This window comes from Stegodyphus dumicola, chromosome 2 (assembly GCF_044657685.1).
Source record: "Stegodyphus dumicola isolate Sdum_Otavi_A_Nest chromosome 2, ASM4465768v1".
NCBI classification, from domain to species: Eukaryota; Metazoa; Arthropoda; class Arachnida; order Araneae; family Eresidae; genus Stegodyphus; species Stegodyphus dumicola.
The window spans coordinates 217,099,068-217,121,174 of NC_140769.1; the positions used below are offsets into that span (position 1 = coordinate 217,099,068).

At 29.7% G+C, this 22,107-nt stretch overlaps 1 protein-coding gene across 1 annotated transcript in view; it reads right to left on the reverse strand.

Annotated features, from left to right (window-relative positions):
- Nucleotides 1–22,107, reverse strand: part of Eb1 (microtubule-associated protein RP/EB family member 1) — a 55,918-nt gene continuing 33,811 nt past the window's right edge. The window contains exons 5-8 of the mRNA XM_085811767.1: nt 19,861–20,101; nt 14,050–14,147; nt 12,500–12,658; nt 1–2,044 (exon numbers count right to left, since the gene is read on the reverse strand). Coding sequence (XP_085667893.1) covers nt 1,976–2,044; nt 12,500–12,658; nt 14,050–14,147; nt 19,861–20,101 — 567 coding nt within the window. The 3' untranslated portion in view covers nt 1–1,975. The remainder of the gene's footprint in view (nt 2,045–12,499; nt 12,659–14,049; nt 14,148–19,860; nt 20,102–22,107) is intronic.

A 22,107-nucleotide genomic window follows, 5' to 3' on the forward strand; every position in this document is an offset into this window, starting at 1 on the left:
TTTATAAGCATTGCACAATTGTTTTATTTTAAAAATAACTTTTAACCATACAGGTCAATAGCAAATCAATTACAAATTTGTGTGCATTAAGTATATTTTACTTTAGATGAATACATTTTACATGTCATGAATTCACACAGCTTAAATTTCAGAAAAAATTTACAGCAGAACATCTTTAAATTCAAAATTTATATGTTTTTAAAATTTTATGTGAACATATTTTACATAATATGTGGAAAACATTTGATAAATAATAAAGTGCTTAAATAATTTCCATCGATAATGTAACAATGCCATAATGCGGAATGTTATTTATTTCGGAAAATTAAATTAGAAAGTGCTAAATTTTTTATGATATTCTTGTAAATACTTTGTATAATTAGAATACTGATATTTTACTAGGAGGGAAAACTGCTTAAAAAATTTAATATTGCATTTAGACAATTCTTCAGATTCCCACAAAAGTTATTTTACCTACTTTCTAGAACAATAAACATAAATAAGAAATTAAGCTCCATGTTATTTATTCACTTAAGATAAAGAAAATGCATCCAATTCAGAAACTCTGCTTTGAAAACTTAATACATGCTCAAAAAGTTATTAAATTTTGCTTCATAAAACGGCAGAAATGTTTACTTTGTAGCTCAGAAAATATCTTCTCTGAATCTGAAAAGATATAATGTCTGAATTAACTACTGCTTTTCTAAGCCACCTAACACTTTTTGACCAGTAAAACTAATGCCTAGAATTTGAGTATCCTTCTTAACTGTTAAAGAAAAAATGTCTAGTTAATATAAAAAAATACACTGCACAGAACAATTTGAATTTTGAGCTATTAAACTTGTAAATATAAATTAGATTTTGGCTGAAACTATAATTGAGCTTCCAGTGCAGTTAAAATAAGGCATACGTATGAACAGCTCAGCACTGGTTGAGTTAAATTAATACAACTATATAAAAGATAATTTAAAGCACTGAATAATATTTCCAATACCAAGCCGCCTTCTTTAATTAAAATCAATCTGTCAAAAACAAAAGTCAAAACTAGATACAATTATTACAATTTATTTAAGGTTATTATTATTTAAATAGGTGACTGGAATTAAGGGAAAAAGAAATCATAAAACATCCATTTTTCTCTCTGAAGATAAATAACACATTTACTTCATTCTTCTAATGTTAAGAAATAAATAGAAAAATTTCATAACAATTATTGGTTTATGTAAACTGATATATATATTAAAAGTGGTATTAGACAAAATAACAGAAAAATAATGAAACTTTTACATAAGAATTTTTCTTTTAATAAAATCATTCTGAAGGTACAAATTACTAATGCAAAAATATGCCAAATGTCAGACACAGAAGTAATATTTTAGAAAAGGAATAGGAGTAATATATTACTGTCCTTTTACAAACAACTCTATCATCATATACAAATTTATCATTACCAAGAATAAAACAAATCTAATAACTGACAACTCTGTACAAGTTATGTCCCAACCACATAAACTTTTAGAATTTCACAAAATATATGCAACACTTTTCACCACATTTAACATTTTCCTCACAAAAATATTTAAGAATCTTTTAAAATCACTTTTTAAAAAGGAAAAAAGATACATTCAAAATTAATTACTCAAGTTTTAAAAAAAAAAGACTCAAATTAGAGCATCAACCTTTATAATCAGAATGAGCTCGCACTTATTTCTTAAACCAAAATAAGTCTAAAAACCCAATTATATGATAAACTCTCCATAGTACCAACTGAGAATTATCCTGTATAGTTTTCCAAGAACAAGAAATGTATACAACCTTATAATTTCAAAGCAGAGGGTATCGCAGCAAATAGCTACTGTTCATCTAGTCAGTGTGCAATGAACACTACAACAATCTTCATAAAATTTAAACAGCATGTTAAACAAAAAGGAGAGTCATTACAGAGAATTGTAGGTGTAGCTTCTTTCTCTCATTTTTAGTATTCATCATCATTCTGAGATGGTAAACCATCCTCAGGAATGTCATCTGGGACAGCAAATCCCTCCTAAAATGCATAATTTATTACTATCAAAATTTCATACTTCGAAAACTTCATTAACCCCCTGAGTAGCACGACTGCCTTCATCCGGTCATGAGGTTTTATTATTTGCTATACATTAGGTTATAATTTAAATTATTTTACATCCTTTAATGAATCTCATCTTAATGAATAGAAATTTATGAAAACAGACTAAAATGTATAATTAGACAAATTTATCTAGTAAAAATTATTTAAATACAGTTCTTCAAGAGCAAATCCATAAAAGATGTGCTACTCAAAGGGTTCATGCCATAAGCATGGTGTTTTTATACAATCAAAATACATTTCAACAAACGTCACAAATCATTATGGACTTTTTATAAAACATTTTCAAAAGCTATAGCAAATGTCACAAATCATTAGACTTTTTATTAAAACATTTTCAAAAACTATCATAGAATCTACAGAAGAAATCTCATTTTACACTGAAGTAATAACATTATACTTATGCCAAAATAATAAAAGACAAAAATATAAATCTCCTTGATAAACAATGGCATGTTTTTGTTTAGAAAATTGCAAATATGGAAGAATTTATTATGGCTCACATACTGAAATGGCATACCATTAAACAGTAGCAGGAAAAACTCTTGATTGATTTAAAAATCTGATTTAAGATCAAATTAAAAATCTATCCCTAGCAATAATTATACAAAAATTATTATTAGCTTAATGGTACAGAGCACTTGAAAAAAATGAGCTTTTATAAAAAGAAATGAGCTATAGCCACAGAAATTGGTACATACAATTTGTTTGAAAAATTACACAAATGATTAGAATTTTGTAAATAACAAAAAAAAAAAAATAAATAAAAAAATAAAAAAAAATAAAAATTATTAAAAATTGCTGACAGCTAAATTATATTTTAACAAGCATTCTTCCTTAGCAGCTATACACGGTAATATTCAATGAAACATAAAGTCAATTACATTTTATGTTCCTCTACCACAATTTGTAACAGGCAAGGAATTGAGCATTATTCGAATAAGACTTCAGTTATTCTATCAATAAACTCTAGACGAGTTTTATTTGCAACATGTCTAGGGACGCAAAGAGCCACAGAAAGATATGAAATCTTGAAGATATACATCTGGAAGAATATAATAAAGCTCTGTATTGCTTATAAATGGCACCTTGGCAGTTTGTTGGCATGGGCAGTACAAATGTCTTCAAAATATGAACATATATGCGAGATTGTCTCGCAACACATTCCCATACTATTACACCAGGTAGATAGTTGTATACCACTCAGTAACAAATGCAGAATCAAACTAAAATTATGTGTCACCTATATGGAGTGTTATGATCAAGATGTTAACTGATAATATTTACTGGACCTAACTGCTGCTTTAAGCTCATAATGTGGCCTGTCTCTAAAACAAGCAACTCCTCATAGCATAATAAAATAAATCTTTACATAAACTTGAAATATTAAATACAAAATTCAGTTACAAACTGCCTATTAGCAGAAAAACCAGGCCATTTAAATGGTGCACAATGCAACCTTATCATGCACATTTAATGAGTCTTTCAGCATCAAAGGCCTGGAATTTTAATCATTTATGGAGTTCTTCAAACAACATTTGCATGCTAAGTTTTTCTGTAACTACAGCTACATCTTTAAAGATTTTTTTAAAATTTTTAATGAAGAGGGGGATAACATTTTCGATTCATAATCATGCCTATTGGTACATTGAGAGATCTGGAATTTTTTTAATAGGAATTAAGATTAGTTAAAAAAAAAAAAAAAAGAAAAAAGAAAAAAGTTTATTTAACACTTTTTCAACATAAGCACACCATTGATGCATTTCTTCGGATGATGAACTATTATCTTGTAATACTAGTCACTCGCATGGCCATCCTAAAATAATTGTTATAAAATATATACACACATGATTTTAATGAGTCCAACTAGTGTAATTTCATACAAATATTTAATGATTTTAATAATAAACCAAAAGTACTGCTTTTCTGATTACAACAATTTAATCAATCGTTTTAGTCCAATGATTCTAGACATTAGATGCAAAAATTTTTGCAAAAGTTATTAGCACAGGTTCAGTTGGGCAAGACAACTGCACCTTAAGTCTTCAAATTACAATATATACCTCAAAGAAGGATTTGTCTTTAAAAACAGATTTGAATGTTCATGAACTTTTATAGCCCAAAGAGGCTATTTACCCAGAAAGGTTATTAATTTAATTTTGGCATTTTATATTGTTCATTATAAATGGAGTTTCACTTTTCAAATTGCTGCCAACAAATATTACAACTCTGCATTATATTTAAAGAAATTAAATAATGAAGAATCTGCATGGATATATGTACATTTCTCACACTGAAAAAACAGTGGCTAGAGACCTCAAATTTTGAATAACATAGTTCTATACTCGAATATGGGCATCTGAAAACCCGAATTTGGAATAAGATTTACAGTTCAAATTCCGAAATTCGGAATGGTCAGGACTTTGTACTGTAAATCAACCGGACACATCCGAAATCACACTGGTCAACGATTCCAGATTTGGGATATTTCTGGATAATAGATCATCAATTTAAATATGGTAAAAAAGCATGCAGAAATTATACAATTAAAAATATAAAATCATAATTTATGAAATAAAGAACAATTATGATCTAAAGTAGGGATCTTCAACATATGGCCCCCTGAAAGCATTTTAGTGGCCCCATATCTGAACTTGAGGAATGACTTTTTTTTTCTTATTCTTGATATTTAAAGCATTTTATTGACATGCCTGGTATTATTAGAGATAAAAGTTTCTGAAAATGATCTCAATGATTTTAACTACCGTTTATTGGGAAAAGATCTACTTGTTCATAATTTTTATTACTTTATGAAAGCTTTTGAGACAAAATTAATCCTGTCTTTAAGTCAGTTGCTAAATAAGAATCCCACTCCTTTCCAAAATTGATGGAGTGTGTGAAGGATGTAATTCAAATAATTATGTACAATGCATTTCAAATTTGAAAGAGGAATTCAAAAGCAGATTTTCCGATTTCAGTGAAACTGAAATTTTTATCAGAATGTTATCCTCACCATTTTCAGTAGATGTTGGAAGTGTTCCACCTGAACTTCAAATAGAATTTATAAATTTACAGTGCGACTCTGCAGTAAAATGCAAATTTCTTGAAAATCCTACATTGATTTTTATTTGAAGTACATGACCAAAGACAAGTATTCAGGAATTCGTAAACATGCACTTTTCCTGTCTTCTATCTTCAGCACTACCTACATATGTGAACAACTTTTTACGGATTGCAACAACACAAATTAAACTGTATACTGAAGCTTTAATCAAGAATAAACAATGTCAAATTTTGCATTAAAACTAAAGTAACTACCTAAATGCATTTTTTGTAACATCGTTCTCTGCAATCATCTTTATACTTTTTTTCCATAGTTAAAAAATGTTGCAAAACATTTAAATTCGATTTCCGTACGACGTTCTGGAACCAATGTATATATATATACAAATCTATAACACTATCTCTTCGCTTAGAATCAATTGTAGTCTTGCAAAACAAGCTTCCCTTTTTTATATAAATTTTCTGACTATACTATTTTTTGACACACATGTGGCCCACGGATCTTTGTGAATTTATTGATGTGGCCCTCAGAAGTGAAAGGTTTAAAACCCCTAATCTAAAGGGTATCGAAATTTACAAAAGACAGCTTAATATTTATTTTTTTATTTGATTAAACATTTCTTTCAATGTAAGTTGTTTAAGATGCTCCCACAAAAAATTCAAAAAGTTCCTTTTTCTTTTGTCTTGTGTCATATACAGTAGACTTTCCAATGCCATACTCCTCCCATAATTTTGAGACGGATATGATAATATAAATTCCACTTTTTGTTTAATGGACATCGAAACATGGTTTCGCTTTGTAGATCTTTTGGCAACTCCAGAATTGGAAACTCTTTTCAACATAATCAAAAGTTCAAGCTTAGTTTTTATACAATTGCTGTAATAACAACAGTCTGCAAAAAATAATAAGCTGGATCGAATTAGAAGATCAGGGAGCAGTGCAGTCTGCTACATTAATTGAAATGCCTTAGAATCAGTAAAAATAATTTTAGCCTAGCTTAATAGCGTCCGTTATACATTATTGGCTGGGTATCACAAGATTGGCGACAAAAGCATTGTTGTTTCACTAAATTTTGTCTTGCTCCTATTGCATACTGAATTAAGCCTGAATTGTATTAGTTTAGCTATTTACTATACCTATGTTTATTTCTTGCACATGCTTCAAACTAATCAGAGTCCTGAATAAATGAACTCCCACATATACTTAAGGCTTTATCTAGGGCCGGCGGTCGATACTGCCTGGTGCAGTCTCTACGAGTCCTAAATTCTGCTACAAAGCGCTTTCCCTAAGTTCTAAATTTTCACCATGCCTAAACTTTGGATCCCAGTGCTTTCCCTAAATCATAAATACTTCTCATCCTTTAATTTTGCCGCTCGATGCTTCCCCAAATTTCAAAAATTTAGTCTTTCCTAAATTCTGCCGTCTGGTGCCGACATATTCTGCCGCCGCTTCTGGGTTTATGGTGAATAACATATCAGTTATTCTTAATTAAAATAACACTAAATGCAATCTTTGGCCTATGAGTTTCATTAACAAAATCTATTTTTAGCATATGAAAAGAAATTTTTGTTGAATTTTTCCTCGTCAACATTTTTTAGAGCATTTAAAAATCTATAATCATTACCAAGCGTAATGTTAGCATAAAAGGTTGCCATACTCTTGTTATTCAATTACTAATATAAAAAAGTTTAGACATCACAGCATCAGTTATTACTGAAGCTGTCATGTATTAATAAACATGCGGTGATGAAAGCAAAATATACTAAATAATGACTTGACTCACCAGGTCGGCATCAGAAATATAAAATACGTGAATGTTTCGGTTTAAGATGTATGCCAAGTAGATACTCAGCTATGGAGCAAAATTATTAATCTCACAAATTTATGCTTACATGGTTGTTTTTCCATAACAAGGAATTTTATTTAGAGCCTAAGTGAAATTAAGAATTGGAATTTATAAGTGAAAATCTCCACACATTTTATTATGGAAGAAAAATCAAATGCGCATGCGTAAAGCATTAATAAAAAAAAAAAATGTTTGTGGCTTTGAGGTCTGGATTCGAGATCATTCCGCATAATGGACGTCCGGATTTCGGACTTTTATTATCTATTTCATATTTTGTAAAACTTTAATGAATTTGTTATTAACAAACTCAATGGTTTCAAAGCGAGCAATAGCAACAATATATGAAAAAAAATTATGTCCAGCATGTGACAATATGTATCAGAAATTCTAAAGATATGCTTTTTTTAAATTATTTTGTGATATTGCTGTTGAATTGAATTTTATGGTTTAAGCATGAAGAACATGATATGTAATAAATAAAGGTAACACATAAAACGTTAAAAACACGCCCCTCTGGGTGCAATATAAAAGCTTTGATTTTTTTATTTTTTTTAAATAACGGATTTCATACCAATTATGTACATATTGCACAAAAAAATCGAGGACAGTTCTAAATCTGTTCTACTGGACCGATTGTCAAAATGTTACTTGCACTTTCCATGTCTCGAAAGCATAACTTAGGATATATATTAGATTTATTTATACCATTGTTCTAACATAGGTATTTTGACACAAAAATCAGACTTCTTCTGAAATAACATAACAATTTTTTTCCCATATTTCAATTCTACAACTCAAATGATGACACTCAAAATACCAAGTTTTGTAAAAACAGCATGAGTAGTTTTTAAAAAATTAGCTCTCAAAATTTTAGCTCCTCCACGTTAATTGATTTTGGTATATATTTATTAATTCTCCTTTTTTATTAAACTTATTTGATTCTTCCTTTCACATTTCAAAATTTAGGTTCCTTCTAAATAAAATTCGCCCATTTTTTTATGATTTTAAAAAATTTCTATTTTTATAAATTTTTCTAAAACTTTTAATTTATAACCCATAAAATTTTTACCATCATCTTAAAGTAGACACATTTCTAAGCATATCTGCAAAAATTTAAGAGTTTTTTTATTTAAAATTTCCTAAGATACCGTATTTCCTCGCATAATATTCGTGCTTTTTTTTTCGCAATTTTCCATAGTGAAAGTCTAGGTGAGACTATTATGCAGGGAAAATCTACTACATAAAACAGTCAAAAGTCGTTAATTCGGACACCCGTAATCCGGAATGATCTATAATCCGGACCTCAAGGCTAAAATCTTTCTGCGCATGCGCTGCATTGACGCATGCGCATAGGCGTTTTACTCGTGCGCGCAAGACATTTACAACTGCGCATATGCATCTGCGCAAGTGCAGAATACGTTTTCGCGTGCGCGTTTAATGTATAACGGACGGTAAAAGCTAAAATTATCTAATTATCTATTTCAGTTAATGTTGATAATTGCGTTGTTCCTTAATCTTCAAATTGGATCCGGCTTATTATTTTTTGCAGACTGTAAGAGCAATTTTCTAAAAGTAAGCTTGAACTTTCGATTATGTCAAATAGAATTTCCGATGCTGGAGCTCCCAAAGGATCTAGAAAACGAAAGTATGTTTCGATGTCCATCAAACAAAAAACGAATTGCTACAAAAAATGGATAAAAGCATATCTTTTGTTTATCTAACTGTTCCGAAATCTGTTTATCAATTTCACGCTGCTCTGCGCGGGGGGGGGGGGGCATGTCGTGGTGCGCAATGAACTGGAAGTTGATCTGTCAACACTATCGTTATCTTCAGGGCAGATGTTTTTATTTTAGTCGGCTTATAATTCCTTACTAAATGTAGTATTTAATTTCGATGTACTCCGTCTTTGATATGATTTAAATCAAATTCCTCGTCATTATAAATATCACGAATACAAATCACATAGTTTTCTGGTTGCAATTTTCTAATTTCGGCTATGAGTAAGGTATGCTTTACGCATCCGCGCGTTAAAAGAAATGTTTAATAAAGTAAACAAATAAATATTAGGCTTCTTTTTTGGTATATTTGGATACCCTTTAGATCATAATTGCTCATTATTTTATAAACTACGGTTTCATATTTTTAATTTTATAATTTCTGCATGCCATCTTACCAGATTTAAACTGATGATCTATAATCCGGAAAAATCGATAATCCGGAATCGCCGAAGTCCCGACGAGTCCGGATTAAAGACTTTTGACTGTATTGTACACATTTTGTAAAATTTTTTTCCCTTCAAAATAGGGGAAGGGCGGCTATTGCACGAGTAAATAAAGTATACACAAATTTCCATATTAGCACATATTGAAATTTCGTTATAAGTAATAATAATGCCAAATGTGGTTTATGCACTTTGTTAAAATTATTTGAAAGTATGAACGATGACCTTTTTTTCTGCTTGTGTACAATGAAAGAAAGGAAAGGAAAATAGGTTGCTATAAATCAAGAGTTCGCCAAGTGAATTATTCTTGGTACAATCTGAAAAAAAAATGTGCTAAGGTAAGTTTTTTAATTTCTTCACTAATTTCTCACCAAAAATTACAAAATTTAATATCTAGGCATAATTTGAGTGGTAGAATTGAAATATGGAAAAGAAATTGATATGTTATTTCAGAAAAAGTTTGATTTAATGTCAAAATACCTATGTTAGAACAATGCTATAAATAAATCTGATATATATCCTAAGTTGCACTTTCGAGACATTGAAACCGCAAACTAAATTTCAACAGACGGTCCAGTAGAACGGGAGGTATAGAACTGTACCTTTTTTCGGGGGGTGTGCAAGGTGTACCATATGAGATTAGAAAAATTGGTTCTTTTCTGTTAAGTGGGTGCCATTTAGAACCGCTTGGTATACATACTGGCATGAAATCTGACCAGACGGTAATTTTAATGCCATGTATATATTTATAAAAAGAATGACTTCCTTATTAAGTCTAGAATTACTGCAAAAAATGGGCAAATACAAGGTAGACAAACTGGACAAATACAATAATGATTTTACTAGATTATATATATGGAAGGCATAATGTTGCAATTGCTGCCTAGATGTTAGTTAGGAAAGCTGACTACCATAATGAAGGGCCCAAGTTCGAATCCCAGAAAAGGCACAGTTGCAACTGTCCATCCCTTCATAAGAGGTAGCAGTGGCCGCCTATTAGGTGCCTCCACAATAAAATGGCCACCACTTCTGGCCTTAGGATGGGCTTATGTCAAGAAAAAAAAATAAATAAATAGTGCCCGGCTTTCGGGGGGGGGGAAATAACATTGTCATTGCTGAAAGTTTAGTATTTCATTTTAAATTCCTGAAAACATTTTAATTACTGGACTAAATGCTCATTCTTCCTATTTATTCGTAATGCTGTCATTGCATAGCTACGCATAACTTGGTATAAATAAGCTACTACATTTGGCACTTTGGAACACAATTACAACTGGTGCCAAAGTGACAGGTATGGCAGATTTTAAAAATCTAACATAAATCAAATTTTTAAAAAAGCAAGTACTCATTAAAAAATATTAGTTAGATTTATCAAGAATTCAGTTCATCTTTAATTAATCAGATGTATTATTAAAAAGGTTTTAAAATATATTATTAAGAACTGAGTTTATTGCTTTTAAATCACTCAGTTTTTAACACAACAAATTCTTTTGCTCTTTTTTGGGGGGGGACAGTTGCAAAACATCACTTTTAAATTTCTGAGTTTGTTAACTTAGTGTGCGAAGAGAAATATCTTACCCTTTGCCAAATGGCAACACACTGCTTTTATATCACAGAGTCTGTTAAATATTCATTAAGTTTCAACAAAGAACATAAAATAAACAAATTCTGGCTTTGAAGCGTATTAAAAATTTGGTGGCTCTAAGTGTCTTTCCATTGCGAGATGAACTTGCATACAGATTCTTCATTTTTTAATGATAGAAGAAAACAATGTTGTTCAAAGGAACCTTAGATCAGTTTAAAACTTTATTCCAGTCTTCCGGTTTACCATCGCAATTTCTGCCTTTTCCTGAAAATCAAGGAAACAAACTGATACAAGAATTGTGGTCCTCGTAAACATACTTACAGGGACCAAGATAAAGGATTTTCTCATCAAAGTTGAACTGATTAATTGTTGAATGCTCAAGTTTAAAGGTAATCTCTACCACAGTTATGCATGCAAAACATATCATAAAAACAAATAAATACATGTTTGCAGAATATTTTAATAAATAATCATTTAGTATAAAAACACTTCTGTGGTTCTTGGGTGTTTGTTAATTTTCAAACTATAATTCACTATCCCTTATCTGTTAATATTCTTGAGCAGTGTAAAATTCCATGTTAATTTTCCCCACTAATTTAAAAATCAGCTACAATTCCAGAAAATTAGCAGAATAATACAAATCTATAAATTTTTAAAAAGAAAGATATCTGCCTAAACAATCACATTAACTGTGTAGTAGCTATTTCACAAATAATGAGGATTCACACATATTCCCCATTTTAAGATTTTTTTATTATATATTAGAAATAAATACATATTTTAATTACCTAAAACTAATGATAAGAGTTACACTGATATGTTAAATCCAAATATATGTCTCCTGTCTCTTCCTATATATTTCTTTTGAAATTTAAAAATAATATATTTTTATGTCCTAAATGTAAAAAAAATTCACTTCAAAGTTTAAATGATAAAACTTTGTATATTTTAATGTTCATACAGTAGCATTTACTTCACTAGACACAACAAAATTAAAATTACTTTAATCACTACTTAATACAATTACTCAATTATAAATTTTTCATTCTTTTTTATTAGGAATCATTTTTTAGAGAGCTGAAGATAATTTGCATGGCATGCACACAAATTTAAATATTGCAACTAGCTCATACAGATGTATGATACATAAAAAAATTTGAGTTGAATTTTAATTATGAACACCAGAAATGGTAGATATAACTCTGAAAGAAACATTTTATTTTAAAAGAATTAAATGCAAAAACTAAATGTATTATTTTTATGGAAAATTATAGAAACTAGGTTCTCAGAATATGTGAAGAATTTGCAACTGATAAATCAGAATAGCTCTTTAGTAAAAAGTTAACAGTAATGTACGAGATCTATTTTTCGTAGCACAACAAAAATGCAATACTAAAATGTAGCTACGATTAAAGAGAGTTAAAGTATAAAATACAAAGCATGAATGCTTCTATTGTTCTTTAATATTGATTGTTTATAGGAATCTGAATTTTATTTAAACATTAATAAATTAATGTTTAAATAAACTGTTAATAAATTGCTTAATAATAATTGTTTATAAATAAATTGTTTATTAACAATAACATTTATGAATCAAAATTTTAACTACCAAGTTTAATAAAGTTATTAAATGTTTAAATGTAAAAGACCTTGCATACCTCTGTTGCATATAAGATTTCAAGAATCTGCTCAATGAATGGTTGTTTTTCTTCACTCATCTCTTGCTCTTGGCAAAGCACTTCAATGTCTCTTAATTTTCCATAGTAAAAATCTCGTTCCCGTTCCAGCCCATCTACAGTTACTTTCATCTCTGCAATCTAATTAAAAAGAACTTTTAGCAGAGATATATGTTAAAACATTCTTAAGTGCCTTAGTGAAATGTTAAAATATTAATTAAAAATTACCATAAAACAAAAATTTCTAATACATTGTTTCAGAATATCTTTCCTAATCATTTTAAATCATTTCTTAAATCTATATTATTACATATTTTCTAATACAACAATTTAAAAAAATTCCCACATCTGCAATTTTTTTTTTTTAATCCGGGGGGGGGGCAGATGTCATTAAATCATCTAAGTCAGGCATGACCAAACTGTGACTTGTGTTGCAACAAATACTAGTTTTATTCTCAAAAACCTTAACATTTGAAGTAAAAAATTTCTTAATTACATTAATGCACATGATAATTTTAAAAACATGATTAATGCAATGATAATTTTAAAAAACAATTACAAATTATTCACCATAAATTAATCATTAAAGTTACATGCAAGCAAAAAAGCTAAATAATTCCATTCTAAAACTACTCACAATGTTAATTTTAAAACCCATGGTAGTCAGTATATTAATGAAATATCTCAAATTTTAATAAACAACATTAGAATTCGTATAAAACTTTCATTGGGATGATGCAATTCTTATCAAATGTATTAATTCAATAATTTGGAGATAGAATATTCTTTATGGGTTGGTCCTCCCACCAAGTTGTGTGTGAAAAGTTAAGGCATTTTTTATGCAAAAACCCTAATAAGTTGATAACTTATTGAGAAAAAAAATTTTGGTCTTGAATTACAATTTCTACACAAAACAAAGTCTCCATCTCCAAAGAAATCTGTACATTATAGGAACATATTTACCTGAACATGATACAAAAGAAGCAAGAACTATATTCACAAACATATATAAAATTTGTAAAAAAAAAAAAAAAAAAGAGAGAGAGAGAGAGAGGAGGAGTCTTAAATCTAAAAACACACCAATGTAATATTTAAAATTAGAGGGGGGAAAAAAGGCAACTTTGGTTAGATTTTCAATAGAACTCGCAAAAAAAGGCTTTTCGGGAGATAGACACAGGCCTTTTTCTGGGGAAAGAAAAAAAAAAAAAAAATTTGGTTAAAAATCCTTATATTTTAGTTAAAATTTTAATAGGAAAAAAACTTATTATGTTCCCCCCCCCTCCCTACTGACAGAAAGTTTAGTCATTCTTAGTAATAATCTGTATGAGTTAGCAAAACTCATTTAGTAATAATCTTTCCCATCATGTTTGAAACGAAAAGTTTCCTAACAAGGTGCAATTCACATTTCCACACTAGTGTTTATCAGAGAACTAAAAAAAATTAAACAGCTTTATGGATAAAACTATTAATTCTAAACATCTTGCAATCCTTTTACAATAAAATGATTTAATTGTAAGATAAGATTAACAAACCTGATTTGTAAGTTCCTCTATTCTATGAGCATCACCTCTATTTGTAATCCTCTGGCTTGAAATCCTCTGGCTAGCAGGATTACTTCTTGCAGAAGGAGCTGAAAAACAGTATCACATTAATAAAAGAGCATATTTAAAATTTAAGTGATAACACAGTTTTCACACCTTCAAAATTGAGTACTGTTATCAACTCCATGCAATTTTTTCTACACATGAAGATGATGGTTAAAAGCAGGTCATGAAGTAAAAACAACGTTGCAAATAATATTTCAGTAATTAAACAGATATCATCAACTGCTTTCTAACAATGCAGAATTGTTACAGATGAAAACCACTTTCAAAGTTGTAAACATGCAAACGAACTGCTAACTACTCTAATATCAAAGGATAAAAATTAACGAGATCTTAAACACTATAGCCTGCTTAGAGTGTGTTAAAGAGAGAGTAGAGAGTTCTCTACTAATGTACAGCTATGCATATGCAAAGAAGGAAAATACTACTACATGGAAAAACCAATCCTAGGATCTCAAAACCATGCTTTCTACAAACTTCCAAAGTTTTACTGAACTGATAAAAAATTCTCAAATGTTGCCAATATGGAACCGGTTTTCTTTAGGCTATTTTCACAATTCTAATGTCTATTTCTATAGAAATATACACAGAGAATAACAAAACAACTAATTAGAAAAATTCAATAAATGTTCACATATTAAAAGTTGTACAAAGTACACAATAGCAACAGTATAATAATTTCTGCATCTCCTGATATACTAGCCAGAGATTACAAAACCACAGACCTACAGTTTAATTTTTGAAAAAAAAAAATTAACTTGCCATAATATAAGGTATTATAACTCAAATTATCTAAGAACTGCCTTGGCACTACAACTCTGACCAAACGCTCTTGCATTCATGTTTAGGCCTACGCAGATAAATAAAAGAAAACAGCCAATGCAGAACCAAGACACATCCGCAAAGACTATAGTATTACAACAAGCAAGATTTTTTAAGCTTTGAGAGGATATTATTTATTATAATATTCCAAAAAGGAAGTCCAGAAACTGAGCTTTGAGGACAACCCCTTTAAAGGAGATGGATTGCAAAAGCCAAACCCAAGTTGCAATTTGATTGTCCTATTACATAGTCAAACAAAAGTCAGCAACAAATGAAAAAAATATTTGTTGGAAGTTTCACTTTTTTAAGAAGGTTGAGAATGCAAGGCTACCATGCATTGTTGAAGGCACCTTCTATATCAAGAAAAACCAAAAAAAAAGTGTTCAAAAAATTTTTTACCTCCTTGAACAATCTCATTTGAGCATGAAAAGAGTGTCTTCAGTACTAACGTGTAAAATTGTGTTGCTCACCAGAAAAAAAAAAAGTCTCTTTGGTGCAAATACCAGAAAATTTTGTTAACAAAAAGATTTTCCTTTCAGATTGTTTATTATTCATTTTCTTTTAATTTTTTTTTAACATAAAAACTTGACTAACTTTATGAAGATCTAAATCAACATTTCTTAAGGGATGTAAAAAGTTTAAAGATCATGTGATCGAATGATAACTGCCATCTTTAAATTATCGGAATTGGCATCATGATAAAGTCTAAGTGTCAGGATGTCCTGGAAGAGAACTCTTGTAACATTGAGGCTTCTGAATAAAGGAACAGTGAATATTATCAGTTTTCATATTTCAAATGAGTTGTGCTGCGCATTTACATTTATGAAGGTTCAGTGTCACACACTTCAGAACTCGCTCATCTGACCTAAGCATAATCAATTCAAGATTAAATGTTCTTCCTGATGAAGATATGACTAATACTACATTCTGAAAAGGGTTTGTGATTAATATTACCTTTTTTATGTATATTATTTGTTCTATGATTTAAACAAATACAAACTACAACATTTCCCTTTAAGCAAGCAATCTTTCACTTTGTTTCTCCAACACAGTTAAAACAGGCTCTTGGTTCACTACATTTGTTAGCACAATGGTTATACCCAGACATTTAAAGCATTTATTGAATTTACTAAGGCTCACACACTTTTTTAGACTATTTTCATTGCACTTACAAAAATACTTTACTTAAAATTTTTGTATTTTAAATGTTCCATTTGATAACCCTTATTCTTCACCATCTTTCTATATTATAATTTCCAAGACAACTCTTTTTTTTTTTTTTTTTTCTTTTTGTATCAGAAGAGGTATTTTGTCTCATTCTTCTTGAACAGCTTTCCGAAGTCTAAGGAGGGTTGTAGGTCGGCGCCTAGACAACCTTCTGTCAACATAACCTTCTGTCCATTGCTTCTTTAAAAGTGCAACTATGAAAACAAAATTGTCATTACACTTCTAAAAATATGGTTGCAGTTAAAAAAATTTTTTAAAAGTCCAAAGGCGCAAAAAAATCCATGGATTTAAATTTTATAACTTCTCAAAATTTAAAACAAAAGTGTATTCTGTAAATACAATGAAAATCATCTAAAAATGTGTAAACAGCCTCAGTAAATTCAATAGATGCTTGTGTCTTGGATACAACCATCACATTGATGAATGTAGTGGGTACACCAATTGTACTAACAAATATAGTAAGCCAACATCCTGTTTTAACTGAAAATGATGGACTCTCATACATCAGGAGATTTAGTAGGAATACAAGTAAAGGATATGGCTCTGATACACGTTTCTTGTCTTTTTTTTTTTTTTTTTTTCCAAGAAATTAACAGTGTGGCTGCTTACTTTGTCTTGATGCAGTTCTAATGATTGATGGCATTGTGGTTAAAGAGAAGATATTTCAAGTTTGAAAACTGGAAATAAAGTATACTCCTGATAATATGTGGAGCTGACCTTAACAATTTTCTGCAGTCTCTTTAGTTTTTATTTGTCATTATATCAAAAACCAGCAACAATCATAAATCCCTTTGAAAAACTTTTAGATCCTTTGAACTATGTTCTAGGATTTTTTTTCTTGTCTTTGATGATAACAAATTGATCTATTTTTACTGTGGGCATTCAAATATACCCAAAATTCATCAGCATTTTTTCATTTTTGTCCAAAAAAATCCTTCAACATGTTCTGCTTTTGCCAATCAATACGTTGCAAAAAAAGATTATGCACATTATGTTTTTTTTTGCCTTTTCAAGTTTCAAATCAGCATTAATCAACTTGTTTACAGTCGACACTGAGCATTTTAATGACTATGCAACTATCACTTGACTTCGAATATTTTCTTTTAACATTAAAGTTCTTACCTTTGCAATATTCGAAACACTGTTTTTTTCCATGGATATATATTTTAAGCAATTTTTCTCCTCGAAGCTTAATTTTGAAGTTTTTACCCTTTTTAATTGACAATATTATCTAATGTTGCTTTAGATACCAAAAAAATCATGGCTTTCGCAGCATTTTTTAATAACTAAATAAAAATAATTTTCTTTGACAAGAGCACAAACATAACCTTCTGTCCATTGCTTCTTTAAAAGTGCAACTATGAAAACAAAATTGTCATTACACTTCTAAAAATATGGTTGCAGTTAAAAAAATTTTCTAAACAGGCAATTTTTTCATAGCAAAGCAATGTCATCTAAAAAATGCGTGAACAGCCTCTGTATTTAAACATCTATTGAATACGAAAACCACATTTAATTAATTTTCAACCTGACTTGACAGAGAATACATTTATGAACCATAGGGTGCATTTCAAAGATACTGTGAACAAAAATTAAAATGAGAAAATGCAGATGCTGAAGATACCTCTTCTAATGGTATAACAATGTAATCAAAGAAAGACAACACATGAGAAGCAAACTTTCCATCACAGTGGCTCCAAAAGCTGCAATAATAAATATTTATTTATACAAAACTGCAGAACTGAAAATGATAGACTCTTCAATTTTCAGATAAAGTAGAGATATATCTGTATTTTGAGCTCCAGCACTGTTCATTAAAGAACAGTATAGGGGGAAAAAAAGGAGAAGCAGATCCCAAAAAAGGACAATTTAATGTACTTCTTATTAATTAATCAATTTTATATGATTTGGATCTATACTATGACTTCTCCTTTTCGTTAGCTCTCTCCAGGATATACATAAGTTAAAGGTTTTGAATGTTTGGCTTTTGGGAGCAATACTTAAAGCTTTACTTTCTATCACCAAGCTCTGCTCTTAAATATAATTTTAATGTGTCAGCATTATTATTTTAAAGATTTTTATCAATGTCATTATGTTTTTTTTAAAAGTTAATTGAGAAATTCACAAATCACAGAATTGGAAATTTTAAATACAAACTGATTTTCACCAAATTTAGGTGCCACATAACAAAAGAATACATATCCCAAAAGGTAAAAAATGATTTTTGATGTAAAAGAACTCTTCATCTGCAAAAAAAAAAAAAAAAAAAAAAAAAAAAAAAAAAATGAATAAAAAATAAAATAATAATTTTGAAATGTTTGTTTTGCTCGAGGTAAGGCCTCCTTGCAAACTGAACTCTTACATTAGAAGTAAAAATGAATGCAAACGATAATCCATGATAAACATATTTGTCAATGAATCACTAACAAACCTTCTTCCAAAATATTGACTCACACTCAAAATGTCTAACCTAGACACAAATGTCAGACGAGTAAAATTAAAGGAAATATTGGCCGAAATTAAGAACGTTTAAGGATCAAACCCATTTTAAAAAACCCAAAACCTTTTAAGGATCATACAAATCCTGGAAAACTTAGGAAAGTTGGCAGCTATGTGTATATACAATCTAATTTTATCTGTGAGAATTAGTTCTCCCAGTATTCCAAGGAAACCGGCTATTAAAAGTACAAAATAACAAGTTATAAACTGGAATGATATTGAATAAGGAAAAAAATCAAAAGCATGTAACTAAATTACTTTTTTAATAGTGGCCTTCTCTAATTCTGATAAATTTATTACTTAGAAGTATTCAGCAAGTTACACAGCTAAATTTTTATTTGCATAAAATTTTATGACAGCTTGCTAACAATTTTTTTTTTTTTTTTTTTTTTTGCTGTGATAAAATTAGAATCTTCCCAAACCAACGACTGAAGTTAATACGGAAAACAGTATTTGGCTCATTAAAAACGGAAAGAAATGTACTGAAAATACACCAATATATAAAGTTATCAAGCATTTGAAAATGAGGGCGAAAGAAGTAAAAACTGATACAGAACCGTGAAATGTTAATTTCATATAGTTTAGGTGATGTTGTTCTAGTTAATTGCTTTACCAAACAATATTTTCTACAGCACAGGTATAGCACACATATTGAAATGTGCTAAATCACATTCATGCTGATTTGAAAGCACATCACAGCAATTAACATTTTAATGTAATATTTAATGATCTCCTTGTGCAATACAGCACAAAAGCCCATAAAGCATACACTAAAACATTATGAAAATCACCTTTGTTAAGATAAACCGATTTTTTCCCATTCACAATTTGTTTTAAAAACTAGCTTTCTTATGCTACAGCATACTAAGCAACACAGCTAGCTTAAACAACATAGAATTCTATGCCAAATTAAACTAATCATTAACTGTATCACTTCTCACTGGTAGGCTTTTGAGACGGCATGAAAACTCGTGAGTTATTCATAAATACTTTTATGGAGTTTGAATTTTTAAATTAATTATATTCAAGAAAAATTTCTAAACTTAATGCAATATTTTTAAGTGATTAATTTTATGAGGAAAATTATCTCAAAATAATGAAATTTTTAAAGAAATTATTCTAATACAATATCAATTAATGCATTTAACAGATCAGTTATTTATATTAGTATGAATTACTAAAAAAACTAACCTGCACGAGCAATAGTTTTCTGCACCGAAATATTAGATGCGAGACGATTAGTAGATCCTGATTTATTGGAAATGCTAGTACTTCGGCTGTCACCTCCTCCACCAATAGTCATTCCACTTCTGGCCTCTAGTGCATTATATTCTTGTCCTCCATAATTAGCATCAAAAAACTTTTTGAACCATTGTAGAAATTCAAAATTATCTTGAAAACGTCCTTTAATTAATTTATCCACTGGTATGTGCTGAAAAATTGAAGTTCAACATATCAGAAACATAAAATACTAAATAATTTTATGCCACTTCAATTCAACTAGAAGTACATGCCATATTTTCTCACATACTTTTCCTTAGTTTTTCAGCCCTTTTTCCTCTTAATTTCTGAAAATCTAAAAAATACTTGCATAATTTTCCCTTCCTCTATTGTACATAGTCTCCCCTTTGAAGGCTAGCTTATTGGTAAACTGTAGTCCCTTGACTGCTTTGTATTAAATTTGTATTTGTATTCTTGTTTTAGCATTTAATCTATTTCTTTTTCCCTTGCATTTATTATTTGAAATTTATTTTGTGTAGATTCTTTATTAAGCTACCCAGACATGGCATGTGTTCTCACACTTAAGAAATATTATTTACATTCCAGCTCATTGTAGCCTTATTGTATTGCTAAAGTGTTCATCTTTTATGTTCAGGTCTTTTTTTTTTTTTTTTTTTTTTTTTTTTTGCCCTTTCTTCCTCTCAAGTCCCTTTTAAGAAATGCTATCAAGACTTATTCATGTGAGACACTCCAAAGGTTTAGCTGAGAAAACTGAGCCAGACATGTCACACGGCTCAATTACCATCTTATATTGTAACGTTAATGTTGCTATGTATCCTTATGGAAATATAGGTCTCTTTTAAAGAAATACTGTGATAGTCACCAGAAGTTTATTCATTACTACTTTTCGTTTCTAATGTTCTTACTGTAACTAGGTCCTTCAAAAATTAAATTGCTTACATAATTTCCCCCTTTGGATTTTCAAACAATAAAATTAGTTAAAAAAGGGGAAAATATGGTATACACATACTCCCAATACTGTTTCACGAAGAAAATGCAATACAAAAAATACTTCAAATGGAAAAAAAAAGCTGGCTTATAGAACAGAACAGTAGCTTATTTAAAATAAACAGCTGGGGAGAAAAACAGCTGGATTTAACAGGAAAGACTATAGTTGACTGGAACAGCACAAAGTATAGAACGATTGCGGGGTTTGGCAAAATGGAGAAACAAACATCACAGAACTACCTGAATAAACTTGGATTCGTGCTTAAACGAATTTATGTGGTGAAGATTGCACAAGCATAATGACTTGCTTGTTTGCGCTTTAAAAGCTGTCAAGGATTTTTAGCTGCCAAAATGATTTTTAATATATATGGTTAGATTCAAGACTAATTCAATGTGCAATTAATAAAAAAATACAGATTTCTTACTTTGTTTTGATTCTTTTTATTACACTTTTTCATTACGTATTATTACACTTGAATTTTTTGTTATTATTTTATTATTATTATTTAATAAATTTAATGTGTTTAGAATGTTTATTTTGGAAATTACATTATAATGGGCCCAAAGGATATCTGCATTTTCGTGAGCGTTTACAGGTGAACGGCATAATCCCAAAGTACCACTTTTTTAATCAACAAACAATATATTTCTTGACACAATCTTTACCTAGACATAGAAAATGCCCACAAAGAAAAATCAAATTAGCTTTAAAAGTACTTCAGAGTTAATTTTAAAAATCAGTTCTCATTTTAGAACTTATGTTATTATTGGAGTTATATGGTATGGTGTATTTAATTATGGAAAAGCACACTAGGGCTATCTGCCTAAGGGGAGGGATGTCTTCGTGGAGGACTTTCTAAAGGAAACTGGCTCATATACACGTTACACATGGGGAAAAACATGAAAACACCCATGCAACCAGCCCGTTCGCGGGATTCGAACCTCGGACCGAACTACCAGTGTTCAGCAACTTTACCGCTCAGCCGCTGGTGAACCCTGGAGTTATACGATTTGGAATTTTCCCTCTGGAATGATTTGCATATATTTTTCTTTAAATACATCCTGAAACTTCCACTTTTCTAAAAGCAATTTTCAAGTAATTTTTTCTGGGAAGCTGAGTATATTATATAACAAAATCTCCAAATATATTAAATAACTGAAGATCAAGGAGAAAATTTAGTTAAAGTTATTTGGAAATTCTTAATTATA